Genomic DNA, 16,473 nt, shown 5'->3' with positions numbered 1-16,473 from the left:
GCTATTCCTTGAGTTTATTTACCTTCCGCCTAGGTTCGGATATATTCACTTATTTGTAAGTACAGTTATTTTCCTTCTCATTATGTTGTTGATAGAGGAAAGAGACTCTGTCTGGATGTGGTCATGCTGCATGGAATTCATTTTCATGGATTTGACCCGCGGTGCAGCTAGCAGCTGCATGCGTTGGTAGCGAATCGGCTTGCAAGTTGAATTGTCTTACTCATCATCACCGGCGTAATTCCCTTAATTTACCACCATCCACGTCACTTTGTTTTTCTAGAGTTAGAAACTTTATCATCATTCTCTTCATCTTTATAATCATCAATTTGAAAATCTAAATCTAGATAAATTTCTGGGTTTTCTTTCAATTCATGATCGAAGTATTCAGTGTCAGTGTGGAGAAAACGTTTTGCATGCAAGTGGAGCTTGACGTGGGAGAGCCAATCACGCCTCTCGTACAGACAGTGACGTCATCAAATTCGAGTCAATTCAGAGACCGATGCGAGGCATATTTCGGAGAGGCATTTTAGCGCTTTTTAATTGGCGATTTCCACCTTATGAATTATTTTCGTTATTTTTGAATGACCTAATGGTAATCCTCACATCATTACCTTTCCACTGATATATAATAAGGCCATATTCATAATCAATATATTTCTCCTTTAAAATTTAACTTGAGATTAATCAAACAAATTTCTTTGAAAAATCCACTAATATTTTCAGTTAATGTTCCTTTATATTCTCATAAGTGTGCCAAAAATCTCATAAAAAGTTGAAAAAAACATCTGATTTTCAAACTGAAAAAAAAATGGTACTCCATGTCTGCGCACCCATTCACTTTACACATATTCAATATTTCTTCACCATTTTGAGTCAGAATTTTTCATGAATATCTGCCTACAACTTTTTAAAGTTTGTGTTGTGCTTGTGGTAGGTGGTCACTGCATCTAAATGATTATTATTGCTAAAAGTATAGATCTAGATTTAACTAGTACAGGTTCTGAATGTCATATGGACATAATAATTAAGGTCAAGATGGGGAGAAGCTTCTTGAATTGAAATAGATCTAGAGTTTTAGTGAAATTTGGCTGCCTTTTAATAATGATTTTACGAATTACGTTAAGTAGGCCTAGTCACTCTAATTCTAAGTTTTATGGAGACAACAATGAACAAGGGCAAAAATGGTAGATCTAACACAGATCTAACTTAGCTAGGGCCTGGGGAGAAAAAAAGAGATAAAGTTAAAGAAACACTGCCCAGAATGTAGCCTATAAATGTATAAACGAAGCTAATGCGGATTGCTGGTACAGATAGGCCTACATAAAATATATTGGGTGGGACCGAGATGGTGGATTTGGAGGGTACTTTTAGGCCCGAGTGTTTGGGGTAATCGGGGTAGACCTCTTGTCTCACTGCGCGCTCCTCTACCAAGTCAGATGAAAATTGAAAATCTCTTTCTTACCTCTACCAAAAAGACAGCAGCAAACTGCTACCAGCACAACTCCAATCATTGTCCCCATTCTCGATTTTCCTTCCAACAAAGGCACCAAGCCTCTCTTGTACACTTCAGATGAAAATATTGGTTCCTGAGCTCCTAAAACAAAAGTATCCACTCCTCTACTCAGTTCCGATCGACTCGACTTCTAACAACACAAATGAATGATTAAATGTTTTGTCTCGCACAAATGCAGCTATTACGCATTGTGTATATCGCATCGCAGCATGCAGGTGCAGTGAGCGATACTACTCGGCCGGCCGGAGTTGCAGTAGATCAATCCATTATATTTTAGGGAAGCCAATTACCGAAATAAAATAATTTTGTCAAATATTACACAGTTATATCAAAATAAATCACTGAATACACAAACAATTCATATATTCAATTGATAATCGTCACACTTTTAAACTTCTACATTTTAAGACCGACTATAAAATTTTATAGTACCGGTACTTCTAATGTCTGTATCAAAATGTACTAGTCCTACAGTTGTGAGGCCTAATTGCAATCGGGGAGTTGTGATTGGATGTTGAGCTGTAAAGTTTTCTTACGTCATAGTGACGTAATTGATCGTGGTAAATTCGAGTTCAGTTATCAGAAAATCCGAGTAAAGCTTTTCTTCAAATGTTTTCAAATGGTTAAATCTGCTCAATACATTATTATGCAAAAAACATATGACATTGTCAGAAAACACAGAACGCGGAAACGCCAAAAATAATGATTAAAGACAAAGTCAATCAAAAGCCGCTTCCGTGGCTTGTGAACTAGACTTGTGAACAAGATGTGAATTCGATACTCATTTATTTTGACAATATTAAAATCATACGTAAATTTCACCAATATAAGTAATCGCATCGTCACCTTCATCATAAAATGTTTAATTCTAATAAAACCTGCTCAAGTCATCATTGTAATCATGCTACATAAAATTGTGAATTGGTATAAAAGGGGGAAGTGGATAATAGCTATAATAGAGACACACAGTCGGATTAATCCATAGGGTCCTATCACTCTTTATCTAACTTTGTTCTCCCGGAAGTTATACTGGCGGAAAGGACTAATTTGTTTTTCCTGGTTATGCAAATGAGCTGTATACATTTTGTAAATTGTTGTCGTAAGATAAAGAGTTGTCATTGCGTGGTCTGTTTTTACCTGTATAGACAAATTTAAAAACAACATTGGGTCATAATTATGTTGCGTGATAAGTTATCTTCAGAAAAAAGTATGGTAATGTTTGAAATTTAAAATGGATCAATGTATAAACTCCGATATGATTTATTTTGACATGCAGTGTCCAAACTATACACACTAAGAAATAAAGGTTCAAAATTGAACCCCGAAAGGTTGATGCAAAATCAGCACCCTATGGGTTCAAAAATTGAACCCCTGATTGGGGTTCAAAAATTGAACCCCTGGTTGGGGTTCATTTTTGCACCCTGCGGGTTCAAAACTGCACCCCTAAATTTTAAATTGAACCCCTAGGGGTGCAGTTTTGAACCCGCAGGGTGCAAAAATGAACCCCAACCAGGGGTTCAATTTTTGAACCCCAATCAGGGGTTCGATTTTTGAACCCATAGGGTGCTGATTTTGCATTAACCTTTCGGGGTGTAATTTTGAACCTTTATTTCTTAGTGTGTACAAGCACTCTATATATAGGGAACCTTTTTTTCAAACAAATAATCAGAATTAGCTGTATGGCCGGGTATCCATGTGAGGCGAACACGCCAACAAAAAGTGTTGCAAATTAACGAAAGTTTACTTTAAAAATATACGAAAGTTATATAATTTCACAAATAAGTTCAACCAACATATTTAAGAAACCATATTTTATCAAATTTTGAAATCAAATGAACTGAATTGTATTGGGCTGAATTGAAATAACGTTGCTAACTTCAAAGCTGTCCTCATACCAGTTGTGTTCAAAAGCCTCGCCAGCATCCACTTCAAAATTTGCTGACTTCGTGCAAATTAAAATAAAAGTTAAATGTTTGCCCAACTGAGATATATATAATTCTAGAAAAATACAACATATTCCATTCATCATTTAATTTATCTGACATCCCTCCACGTTTTCGACTTTTTTTTTCTTGTTTGGACCTTTTTCCTTGGTCCAATATCGTGACTCTATTTCTTTAATACACTCTTAAAATAGTTGGGCAAAAAGTGCCCAACTTTTAACCAACATACTGTCCACACAACTATTGGTTAAAATCTGTCCAAATTGGGTAATAAATTTTCTCAGTTGGATATTACATTACCCAGCACAGTGAACAGTATTTTCCCAAAACTTTCAGTTCGAAACGTCGAGATTGGGTGGTCCTTTTCAGGACCAACACTTGCCCAACTAAAACTTTCATTGTTTATCACATTAAAAGTACGTCCAAAATTCAAATCACAGATTTATATCAAGGCAAAGATCGATGAATCTCGTCCTAACATCAATACATCTCGGTCTTATAAAAAAAAAAAAAAAAAAAAAATCCTCTATAGCTATATATGTCCCGTTTCAATTATGTTCTACTCGTTTGAAATAACTTTAAAAATACAATCATTCATAAGTGGCGTAATGAGCGAAAAATTATGAGTAGACCAGACGACGGTGTGGACAAAATTAAAAAAAAAATGACTTTTTATACAAAAATCTAATTTTGATTGATTATAATATTATATTCAGAAAATAGTATCATATTTCACCTTTTCCTTTCCCTTTCCCTTTTCCTCTTTTTCTCCTTTTTGTCCTTGGTCGTGAAAATTGGGGAAGTCCGTGGCCCCCATGCCCCAAACTGTAAGCCAGTGATTCAGATTTCGACTCCCACCCCCCCCCCCCCCGATCGCATGCCGTGTTATACATTATACGTTTTTATTTTTACCCCTCTATTGTGATTTGAAATAGGACATGCATGTTTTATTTCAAGGTTTATAGAGATTTCCGTTTTATGCTTATCCTAATTAACAGATGAGTCTCCTTTGCTTTTTCATTGCATTTGATCATACATGATATATTTCCGTATGGATAGGCCTTCTGCACTTTTGTAACATAAAATAGTGACTATTTTCTTGGCAAAGTTCGTTCCGTAGATATTTCTGAAGTGGTTAATAAGCGGACATGGTTTCAGTCATTTAACCACAACTATTCACGCCGTTATATTTACCGGAATGCCAAATATCATTTTAGTCATAACCGCAGACATGAAATATGGAAATCATGAATGGAGCGGACAAGTTAAAACTAATTAATAGAGCATTCTATTTCTGAAAATTGTAACATATAAATCGTTTACTCTGCATGTAGTACCTACGATATTGCCTATATAAATTAAAAGGCAGTTTCATGCCTAAATCTCTTTAAAATAATATCTCTTTATACAATGTTTTTTTAGTTTTAAATATTTTTTTTCGACAGCGAGGTTTCATTTCTTTATTTATTAGTAGTTGAACAATGTTGTTTGAATTGGTATTACTTTTGGGGGTTTAATCTCTGTTTAAAACAACCGCATATATAAATTGTATACTAGTTTAATTTGTTTTCTGCATGCGTAGGATATCACAGCCAGGGGGATGGCAACCGCCTGCAATGGGTTTGGGAAAAACAAAGAAGAATATCTATTTTAAAAAAAAAGATTAAAAAAAAGAGAGGTATGGTTCGTTCAAGTTTATTATGTCCTTGTTTCTTTTTAGTAAAAAAAAAAGTACGACACCTTTAGTTTGTCTGGCCCCCTATCGATTCATTTACCGCCGCACCTGGTCATAAAACAAATCTTTCTAATTCCAAATCACAAGAAGAATGTGTGATTCGAAACTATTTTTGAGGATAATAACAGTCAATGGAGGATTTCAACAACTAATTACTTTTGGATTATGTGAAATTTCACAAAAAGGGTAAGATTGAAGAAAAATATTACACTTTGAGTGGGTACATTGAGACGAGAATAAGGTATTAATTTATGGAGTAGAATCTGGTATAGGTGAGGAAGGGGTATAAGGGAGGAGAGAAAAGGGCAGGGAATGGTTGATGGCGTTATGTTCTTTACAGTAATGCAGCTAATTTCGTTGACTTTTTATTCATGACGATTTATATACAACTATATTCGAAAGAAAGAGAAAAGAAATTCTGGTGAAAACATGGCCGACCAAAAGAGATTATAAGCAAAAGAGAGTGGCGAAGGATGAACACTTAGGTGAATACGGCGGAGTGACGTCACTTTCGCCCCAAACAAATCGAAACAACTATGTATAATTTTGTTGACAGTGAAAATATTGACTTGTGATAAATCTCCTAAATAAATAAATTCAGGGGCAAAGCGTATACAGATCTATTCCAGATTACGAATCGACAGGCCTGCATGCGTACAACGTATAGACCTATATACATGCCTGCGATATATCTTGAAAAGTGCGTTGCTATTCTTCTTTTTATAGTAGTTCTGAATGAGAAATAAGTGCGGTAGAAACATTTTATGTTCATGGTGAAATTTACATGAGTGGTCTAAATAACATGAACAAAATAATTCAGTCGTATCTCCAAAACCACTTCAGAGCAATTCGAGTAACAAAAATAAAAAGGGCGGTGTAATAACAAATAAACATAAAAATTGTACCTATGAATATTGCATTACCTAGACCATGGACCCCGCTTTAACCAGAGTTGATGGTACATGGGTGCACACTTAAAATGTTGGGCAACACACTGTCTACTGTGTTGGGTAATGTACGTTGGTTAAAAATGTATATATATTCTGATGGGCAATTATCAAATTGAGCAAATTTATTACCAAATTATTAGTTTTTATTACCCATTTGGGCAGATTTTAACCAATAGTTGTGTGGACAGTAATTATGTTGCCCAGGGTTGGTTAAAAGTTAGGCATTTTTTGCCCAACTATTTTAAGAGTGTGGGGCATTATACTCTGCCAGTGGGAACCCAGATGCAGAACCATCAATTGTTAAACAGCGTATCTCAGTACACATTTTGTTTATTTCATGGCCAAAGTCATTGACAAGCAAATTTCTCCAATTGACATTTTTCTGTGGAAATTTAACCCCATAAATAATCGCATATACATCCCTAACGGCAGATCACAATCCACGAAATCAGACAAAAGGGAGACAAAAATGAAAAAAATGTGTGAGTTAAAAACACCCTTTCTTTCGATATGCAAGATAATCCAGAAACTTTTTCCTTATTAAGGTAATGTATAAATTTGTTGATGTTGTTGTGGAATCTTTTTTTTCTTAATAATGCATACGTTTTTATTTCACGATTTCAGTCAAATGCATTTTTTCTTTTTCTTTTTTTGTTCTGAATCGTTTGTCATAAGACATGCGAGAGACCGGATAGGGGCGGTTGTTTCATGAAGTATATTTTCGCTTATACACATTTACCATTCGATTTGCAGTAGTACATGAGCTGCGGAAACGGGGGGCTGGGTGGGCTTCAGCTTTTTAATTAAAAATTACCATCTGATTGTAATTGTTTGCAAGGTATCCCTCCCCACTTTCGGCTCACCCCTCCCCCATCACCCACTTTCAAAACCGTTCAGCGGCCCTTGGCTTATAACGTCTATATACAAATTACGTGATAATCATTGACAAAGTTTTACCCGATTTCAACACGCTGAATAGAAATGCATATTGTAACAATTATCAATACATGACATCTATCCATGAAGAGCCCGGAATATATTTGCTTTCTCTTAATAGAAACATGCCATCCTCGTCGGAAGTAGTTAAACCTATTTCTAAGATAACATCGGCGAGATCCGGTACTTGACATGATTCGCACGCAATTTCTTATTAGGCCTATATAGGCCTACATGAACATTGAAAAAAAATATAAGTAATGTTGCTTTTATTTGTCTAATGATTCTGACGTCACAATACCATAGTTTTAGAGGTCCGGTATTGTATTATTTTGTTTGTTTGTTCATCCGAGCCATCCGAGGCGAGGGCGGATGATTGCTGCTGAAAATAACACAGTACCCTCGCAGTGTGTTCACAGTGTGAATTCATCACCACCACTAGCGTACCTACGGGGGGGGGGGCACTCTGCCCCCCCCCCCCTGACGAGCCACAACCCATACACAAGTCATATACCTGTCCCCCCCCCTGACGAGCTTAAAATACCTTTTTTGCCCCCCCCCTGACGAGCTTGTTGACCTTTTTTTTTTTTTTTTTTTTTTGCTTGTTAATTTTTTTTCTGGTAAGAAAACCTTAATTTTTTTATTGAAGACCATTTTTTTTTTTTTTTTTTTTGCTTGTCAAATTTTTTGGCGGCCGATTTTGCCCCCCCTGTTGAAAATCCTAGGTACGCCACTGATCACCACACTGTGGAACTAGATAACCTTTTAGGTGACAAGACATTTGCTCCTGCAACAATTGCTCTGGGCTTAATTTCGTTAGGGTTAGGGTTGCAATAGGAATTTATATTAGGTTTAGGGTATGGTATAGCATTTAACCCAAGGTTGAAGTTGGTCATTCGATTAAGAGTGTGAAATTTTAAGCGGAGCAATTGTCGCGCTGGAGCAAATGTCATAGAACCCATTTTTAAAGTGTGAACCCGACATTTTCATAGTCCACCATGTGAACACACTGTGAACAACCACACTCTAGACGTGCCCATAGTATGGATTTGTGTTCAGGTTGATTACTTTGGAGCACTTTTAACAGTGGGAATCATATTTTCGCATTACATCAGTGTGAACACACTGTGACAAAACGTGTGACATAATGTGTGACACCATGCTCTTTCCAGCATGGATGGTGTGGTGTTAACAGACACAGATAATAATACTTTAAGTATACATTGATTTGTGGGGCAAACTTTAGTGTTAGAATTTGGAATTGTAACATGCTGACTCCACCTAAATTGTCTCAAGTTGCTCCGGAAACTATATATTTGGCTACTTATGATTTTTTTTTTCAATTAAAAAAAAAAAAGAGAAAATATATGATTATTAATGCACTAAGTAAGAATATTTCATCCCTCCTTTTGTGGGTGAAATCAGAACAGTATGTGATATGTAGTATTTCCATTATGTTTCACTGTTGCATCAAGGGTAAAAAGTGTATGTTTCATAGAAAATATATGGAAGACCAAAATTTAAGAGAAAAAAAAACACAATAAAAATACTGAAAAGTAATAAACAGTTTATTGAAAATATACCACATTAATATAAATATGTTACAGAAACATTTTACATTCTCAACTTGCTCACATTAAATTGCATCATGAAAACATTTTGCTTGAGAACAGTTTGTCATCATATATGATCTTCCAAACATTGAGCAAAATTAGTTCCATCTGAATTTGTCATGAATGATTTTGAATGGTAAAGTTAACAGAACTTAGCTGACAGACATCATCTTAATGGTATTTGACCTTGATAATTATTATCCAAAATGAATCATTATGATCAGTCTTGTCTACAAACAAGTCATCTTGTTAATACAAAATGGAACTCTGGTTGTTATGAATATGCACATGTAGAAAGCACTTTTTCCACATACATTCATTCAATTCTAATTGAGGAAGAAAGCGGAGACTTCACGATCTGCTGCCCTCTATCAGCAAAGACATTACAGCTGAAAGCTAAACAACTCATTGAAAGTACAGTCGACTGTGCGTAAGACAACCGTCCGTTAGTTGGATAATCGCCCATCTTGAAGCATTATTTCAGACCAGGATGCTGTAACACAAGCCCTGATGGGGCGCTCGAGTATTCAAGGAATTCCTTCCTACTGGGTACCCATTTACTACACCTGGGTCGAGATTGGCAAATGTAGATAAACGCCTTGCCAAAGGACGCGAGTGCTGCAGTGGAATTTGAACCCCGGACCTTGTGGTTCAAAGTCTTGAGACTGAGCCAAGACACCTCTACATTACAGATCTGTCGCCCGTCAATATGGAAGGCATATCTTCGATCCCATAGTCCGTGCAAATAACAAACTCTATTTGCGTTTTAGGCCGTCATGATTTAAGGGGCCTTTTTCTCACTATCTGCGTATTTGACACTATTTGCCGTCGGCGCCTGCCAGCTAAAAACACCCTTTTTTAGTGTTTTCTTTCTTACGGATGCTTTCCACTGTCCAAAGGCAGTGACCCCCCGGTCATAATCAAATTACCCAACTGGTACCTTTTTAAAAACTATATGATGTCACAATAACAGATTGCATGATTTCATGATATGAAAAAGATGGTTTCATGATGTCACAATTGTTCTCTCTATGATGTCACAATGGATACCTTGATGATGTCACAGCCAATATCCTTAAAAGATGTCACAATCAATCTTTTTTATGTCACAATCAAAGTCTTCATGATGTCATAACCAGTCTTTACTATGTCATAATCAGTCTTTATGATGTCACGATCCTTTGTGAGCCATATCGATCATGGTATAGATAGATGTTGGTGTCCAGTCACCGCCTTGCTGGACGTACGATACCCCACGGTCAATGTACATCAGAAGATGGCCAAAGTTATACACCGTCTTTCCTTCTTGCCGACGCTGGGTAGGTGCAAATAAAATTCCACTCTCGGCCGCCTGAAGGAGGAAAAAGATGGCATATTGATGATTCAAGAGTCTGAATGGTGACCCAGTGGTAGAGTGTCTGTCTTATGAACTTGAGCTTGTGGGTTCAATCCCCTGCCGAGTCATTTAAAAAGGCTTATAAATATGGGACCTTCTGCCTTCTTGCTAGGCACTCAGGATTTATATTGGAGAAGGGCAATTATAGTAACATATAAATAAATAAATATAGGATTTATATAACCACCTTGCTATGTATCCAGCTTGTTAGGTGCTCAAGGTGCTCCTATATTACCCCGGCTAAACTAGTCTGCCGATTCCATTGCTCACAGCTTTTTTGAGAAATTACTTCCTGCCAGTACCAATTTACCTCACCTGGGTCGAGTGCAGCACAATATGGGTACATTTCTTGCAGAAGGAAAACACGCCATGGCTGGGAATCGAACCCACGTCATTCAGATTGAGAGACGAGAGTCGTAACCACTAGACCACGACGCCCCCATATTTAGTGTAATGCAGTGCTCACTGGTATAGCAGTTTTATAACTTATTAAGTTCCTATCCTGGGTTAATACAATAGGGGTTGGATGAGCAAAAAGGGTTCAATATTGAATGGTATTACCCAGAATGTGGAACAGATTTCCATGGTCACAAGAACTTCAACCAGAATAGATTCACCGGCATAATGTGAATTGCTTGTTTGATATTCAACTTAATGAGGAAAAATCCCTCTACGGAGGTTTATTGTGATATTGCCTGGCTAATTTGATTGAACAGATGAAAACAAGAAACTCCAACATACGGATTCTAGGAGCCTACCAAAATTGATTTGACCTTTCAAGATAAATGTCAATTGTGGTAACAATCTCAAAATGAGTTCAAACAGAATCTAATAAATAACCACGAAAGGTTTAATGTATGAATAAAATATATGTGCCAAGTGATTCTGAAAGTGAATGTGTGATTGCTGAGAAATTGACAAAATAATCATGGCATTTCAGCCATATGTTGGGTCTTCTTACAAGCAATAATACATATATGTACGCATATAAGAATAAGTCTACTATACTTTCTTCATTTCCAAGGGGGATCCACACTTTACAAGCTTTGCTTTTTAGTGGATCCCCCTCATTTCCATTTATGCTCTATATTATACTGTTTTTTCTGTGTTTTTTTACGAAGTAAGAATGCCCTTCTGTAAAATTGTACTTGATTTGTATTACTTTATATTACTTTGTATTATGTTTTGAATGGAAATGAAATAAAAGAATTGAATTGAAAAAATAACACACTGTCCCACATGTACTTATCTGTGTTGGTGGTCTTCAGTGTGATCGTCTTTCAGTTAAGATTTCATGATTTTACAAAGGTAGGTTTATGTTAACATGTACCAGTTCTAGATCCACGGTTATATGACAATTAACCTTGATTTCAAAGACCCACAAATTTATTAAACTTTTTATCCAAATGCTACATGAAAATCCGTAAAAAATTTCTAGATGTTCATTTGGCATTTGGATCAAAAGTTTGAATTTGGGGATATTTCATCAATGCAGTTTAGCTTTCATTCGACTGATTTCATAGACTTTCTCATCAAATAATTGTTTCCTGCCACTACCTTCATTTAGCTTGAATGGTTAGTCAATAGTTAGTGATATGATTACAATTAACCTTGATTTTACAGACTTTCTCATGAAAAACTTGTTTGCTGCAACTACCTCCTTTTAGCATGAATACAACATTTATGTACAAATAACTATTATAAATTTAATAAGGACCTGTATCACAAAACTTAGCATTTGATCAAAGGGTTGATTTGTATGAACAATTACACTGATGATTATGTGCAATAAAGCATGCAAATCAATTGTATGATTAATCACTTAGCTTTGGTGCAACCGACCCCAGATTCTTACCTTCCTTTCCAGGAGATCTTTGAAAGTTGTTGGAATCCCAGAGGTTGAGCTCTTCACCATTACAGGCTGAAATGAAAAAAAAAGAGGTGATGATTTACAATTGAAACGAAGAGGGAAAACAGGAATCAATGATCAGCCTTTAACTCTTAAAGTGCTAAGGAAACTACATCTCTATAGGGTTTATGTGTATTTTGTGCATATTTGCGACTTTGGCATGTTAAGAGTTAAAAGGATGTACGGGAAATAAAGAACCTACAAAAGGGACTTGGTATAAACTGCATGTGAAATGTTAATCATGAACAATGACAGTTTTGACAGTATCACATCCCCTCCTCCCCCTTCTCATTATTTTACGATGAATTTTGTTATGAATTGACTCGTTATAATCCATGAGCATATGACCCCTTGTTTTATGTTTGTTTATGTATATTCATTTTATGTTGCCCTGTATAATGTTCATCTAAATAAAACAATTTTTTAAAAATTACAAAACAATATTTAAACACACAACTTGCTGTCATAAGTGCAACAGAAATTATAGAAATGATGATGATTACAATATCAGAAGTCGTAATACATGTAGGTGGAGCAGGGGAGGATGCATGAGAGGAGAAGTGGGGTATCGGTTCCGATTATAATTCAATTTTTTATTTTTAAGTTTTACATATATTTCTGCAAACTGTATAATCGAACTGTCGTGTCACTGTATATTAAATACTCATTTTACATTTCCTTTGCTGGAGTTCAAATTTCTATAATTTTACACACAGACAATTATATCTAATTCAATTCTTTTATAAGTTATACATATATTTCTGCAAACTGTATAATCGAACTGTAGTGTCACTGTATATTCAATACTCATTTTACAATTACTTCGCTGGAATTCAAATGTCTATAATTTTACACACAGACAATTATATCTAATTCAATTTTTTATAAGTTATACACATATTTCTGCAAACTGTATAATAGAACTGTCATATTTTATTGTTTATTAATACTCATTTTACATTTCCTCCTCTGGAGTAGAAATATCTCATTCTTGAATGGAAGTCTTACCTCATTATTCCATTTACTGATTGGTTGTGATGGCGGCGGGGGTGCAGTAGGGGGTGGTCCTGGGGGTGGAGGTGGGCGGGTCACTTGGACAGGTCCTGGTCCACTCACAGATCTCTTCATTACATCCAAGGCTTGGTTGAAGAATGCTGTAGTGGGGGGGGGGGGGAAGCAAGCTGGTAAATTAGCACTTGGTCTACTTTCCATTTGGTCTCATCCCACATGGTCTAATCTTAGTTCATCTACTAGCCATTTTGGTAAATTCAATTGAATTAATAGCCACTTGGTCTACTAGCCATTTGGTAAATTCAATTGAATTAATAGCCACTTTGTTTACTTTCCATTTGGTCTAATCCCACATGGTCTAATCCTAGTTCATCTACTAGCCATTTGGTAAATTCACGTGAATTAATTGCCACTTGGTCCACACTCACATTGACTACTTTCCATTTGGTCTCATCCCACATGGTCTAATCCTAGTTGGTCTACTAGCTATTTGATAAATTCACGTGAATTAATTGCCACTTGGGCTACACTCACATTGACTACTTTCCATTTGGTCTCATCCCACATGGTCTACTCCTAGTTCATCTACTAGCCATTTGGTAAATTCACGTGAATTAATTGCCACTTGGTCCATACCCACTTTGTCTACTTTCCATTTGGTCTCATCCCACATGGTCTACTCCTAGTTCATCTACTAGCCATTTGGTAAATTCACGTGAATTAATTGCCACTTGGTCCATACCCACTTTGTCTACTTTCCATTTGGTCTCATCCCACATGGTCTAATCCTAGTTGGTCTACTAGCTATTTGATAAATTCACGTGAATTAATTGCCACTTGGGCTACACCCACTTTGCCTACTTTCCATTTGGTCTCATCCCACATGGTCTACTCCTAGTTCATCTACTAGCTATTTGATAAATTCACGTGAATTAATTGCCACTTGGGCTACACTCACATTGACTACTTTCCATTTGGTCTCATCCCACATGGTCTAAACTTAGATCATCTAGAATCAGTTTGACTACTAACCATCTGGTCTAATTGCCATTTGGCCCATTATCCACTAAGTCTAATTTCCATTTAGGCTTTAAGCATTTTGTCTAATATTCACTTGGTTCAAAACCATTTTGGTCTATATAATTAGTTGAAACATCTATGAAAAAAAAATTACAAAGTAAGAAGTAATAAGTAGAAAAAGTGGAATTGAGACCTCCAAGGCATTAAACTAAATAAGACTGATTTTCCTGTAAACCATGATAACATATCTAAAAAATCGATATTTGCTACATGACTTCAAAATCACCCCCAAAATATAAATTTACTCTAATTTACAGAGTCATATAAACTTCACACAAAATGAAGATATGGGACTACACACAAATATTTTGCCTAAACTCCCAAGTAATTTCAGGTTCAACAAAGACATGTACTTTCTTCCATCCACAAAATCGTTCTTTCTTTCTCTCTCTCTTCTATTTCCTCCCTCTATCCCCTTCTCCATAAAACTATCATCTTGCTACATAAACTCACATTTGATTCCAGGTTCTGCATGCAGGTAGTCAGGGAATAGTTTCTTCCAGCCGCTGTACCAGGAAACAACTTCTTGGTAGTTAGGACTGTTGTTCAGCCAAGAGCACAAGACTTGAAGCCACTTCGGCAAGAAGTTGGTCTCAAAGAGTTTGACCAGCGTTGGGCGGGGCATGAAGTCTTCCCACGCCATCACCCATTCAAAGGGTTCTGTAAGGGATGGGTTGGTAAATCAAAACAAACATAACAGTAAACATAAAGGGAAGTGACATGTTGAAATCTTCATCAATATCATCATCACCAACATTTTTTTCTTCTAATTACCGAATAATATTAATAATTATATTCTGCTTTTATATAGCGCTTAATTCAATGGAACAACGTCTCTGAGTGCTTCACAGATAAATTACATGTGCCAACAAAATCATCCTCATCAAATCAAACAACATCATCATCACCATCATCATCATCATATCATCATAATCATCACCACCATTATCACCATCATCATCATCATCATCACCACCATCATCATCATCACCATCATCATCAAAATCATCATCACCACCATAATCATTATCACCACCATAATTATCATCATCATCATCATCATCCTCATCATCATCATCCTCATCCTCCCCACCAAACAATATACGCACCAGAATCTCTCCACAGATGCTCCAGGCACAAAACAAACGGGAAGCTTGATACTGTAAAATCACACACATCATAACTAACTACACAAGAAATAAGTTGCAGTCCCACAAACCCACCTAGATGTTGCTGGTATGGGTTGACCACAAACTGCTGCAGGCACATGGCCAACTTGGGAACGATATGCCTTATTACAAAAGCTTCCATGGTTCCTTTGGAGAATACTGGTTTCCATGGCAACAGGATAGTTTTGGCCGAGCTATCGCTAGGATGCCAGTCCCTGAGAGCCGAACCAAACTTCTGTCGGATCGGGATGTAGAGAGGAGCTAGCTGCTCACCTGCAGAAAAATGAAAATTAAAAGAAAATCCATATTGTATTGTTCAAATTAAAATATGGAAATACTCCAAAAAATGATTTTGCTCAATCAATCATTGGGCCGACAGCCACTGAGTAATGCAAGATCGACATTGTTCTATCCCACAAATCGTTGAAGGTAGCAAGGTAGCAGCAATTCCCATTTTAATGTATGTTTGGTCTGGCATGGTTGGGGCTTGAGCTTCCGACTTCTCGGTTGTGAGACAGCTGCGCTACCAACTGAGCCAACACACAAATATTACTTTACAGAGCGAAGAAAGCAAAATTTTACATTTAAAAACTTGTCAAGTCAATTTTTAAAAAAATTGTCATTAACACACATGTATAAGTTTTATGTATAAACTATTCAATAATGATTACAGGAATTGTTTAATAAAACATTTTTGGTATCAATTATCATGCTAATTCAAAACTAAAAATGCATTTTGAAATGAAGTTTACTGCAACTCATGTATTCATTTTATAAGCATAGATATCATTTGATGTATACTTGTGAATTCCATAACAAATTCTTACCTAGCAACGGTAACCATGGGTGGAGCCAGGAGTGTATAGGAACAACATCTGTCAGCGGATTCCAACTCTCTACTGCCCTCTGTAGTTTGGGGAAGATGAGTTGGTCGAGGATGTTGTCAAGGATCCAACGGGGAACGAGAGGGAGCCAGTTCTCTAAAAACTCTGTCAAAAAAAAATTATACAAGTGATTCACAAGGGTGTATTATGAAATTCTTTTTAAAGGTCAAGAGAGAGAGATAGAAGAAGAAAACAATCATATTGAACCTATATACATAATTAAACATAACCTAAAAACATCATTAATGGAGTACTGTAGGTCAAGTCAACCCCAGAAAAATGTGGATTTGAATCAATAGGGAAAAATCTAACGAGTCTAACTTTGAAAATTTCA

General features: G+C 36.3%; 1 protein-coding gene across 1 annotated transcript; it reads right to left on the bottom strand.

The window, feature by feature from the left end:
* Positions 1 to 8,624: 8,624 nt before the first annotated feature.
* Positions 8,625 to 16,246, bottom strand: LOC129283412 (tuftelin-interacting protein 11-like). Its single transcript, XM_064113838.1, has 6 exons — positions 16,083 to 16,246; positions 15,310 to 15,528; positions 14,540 to 14,746; positions 13,004 to 13,149; positions 11,942 to 12,007; positions 8,625 to 10,041 (listed from the first exon to the last, which is right to left on the bottom strand). Exons 2-6 carry the CDS (start codon positions 15,395 to 15,397, stop codon positions 9,862 to 9,864), a joined length of 687 nt encoding a protein of 228 aa, XP_063969908.1. The 5' UTR covers positions 15,398 to 15,528; positions 16,083 to 16,246; the 3' UTR covers positions 8,625 to 9,861.
* Between the last annotated feature and the right edge of the window lie 227 nt (positions 16,247 to 16,473).

The sequence above is a fragment of the Lytechinus pictus genome, chromosome 19, assembly GCF_037042905.1.
Source record: "Lytechinus pictus isolate F3 Inbred chromosome 19, Lp3.0, whole genome shotgun sequence".
Classification (NCBI taxonomy): Eukaryota; Metazoa; Echinodermata; class Echinoidea; order Temnopleuroida; family Toxopneustidae; genus Lytechinus; species Lytechinus pictus.
This window is presented reverse-complemented; position numbering and strand designations above follow the sequence as displayed.

What these genes read in the sequence shown, in the direction of transcription:
- LOC129283412 (XM_064113838.1), bottom strand. Translation starts at nt 15,397, where the DNA reads ATGGAAGCTTTTGTAATAAGGCATATCGTTCCCAAGTTGGCCATGTGC. An exon ending in TGCAGAACCTGGAATCAAAT is followed by an intron (nt 13,150 to 14,539) that starts GTGAGTTTATGT and finishes CCCCCACTACAG; the next exon opens with CATTCTTCAACCAAGCCTTG. An exon ending in AAGATCTCCTGGAAAGGAAG is followed by an intron (nt 10,042 to 11,941) that starts GTAAGAATCTGG and finishes TTCCTCCTTCAG; the next exon opens with GCGGCCGAGAGTGGAATTTT.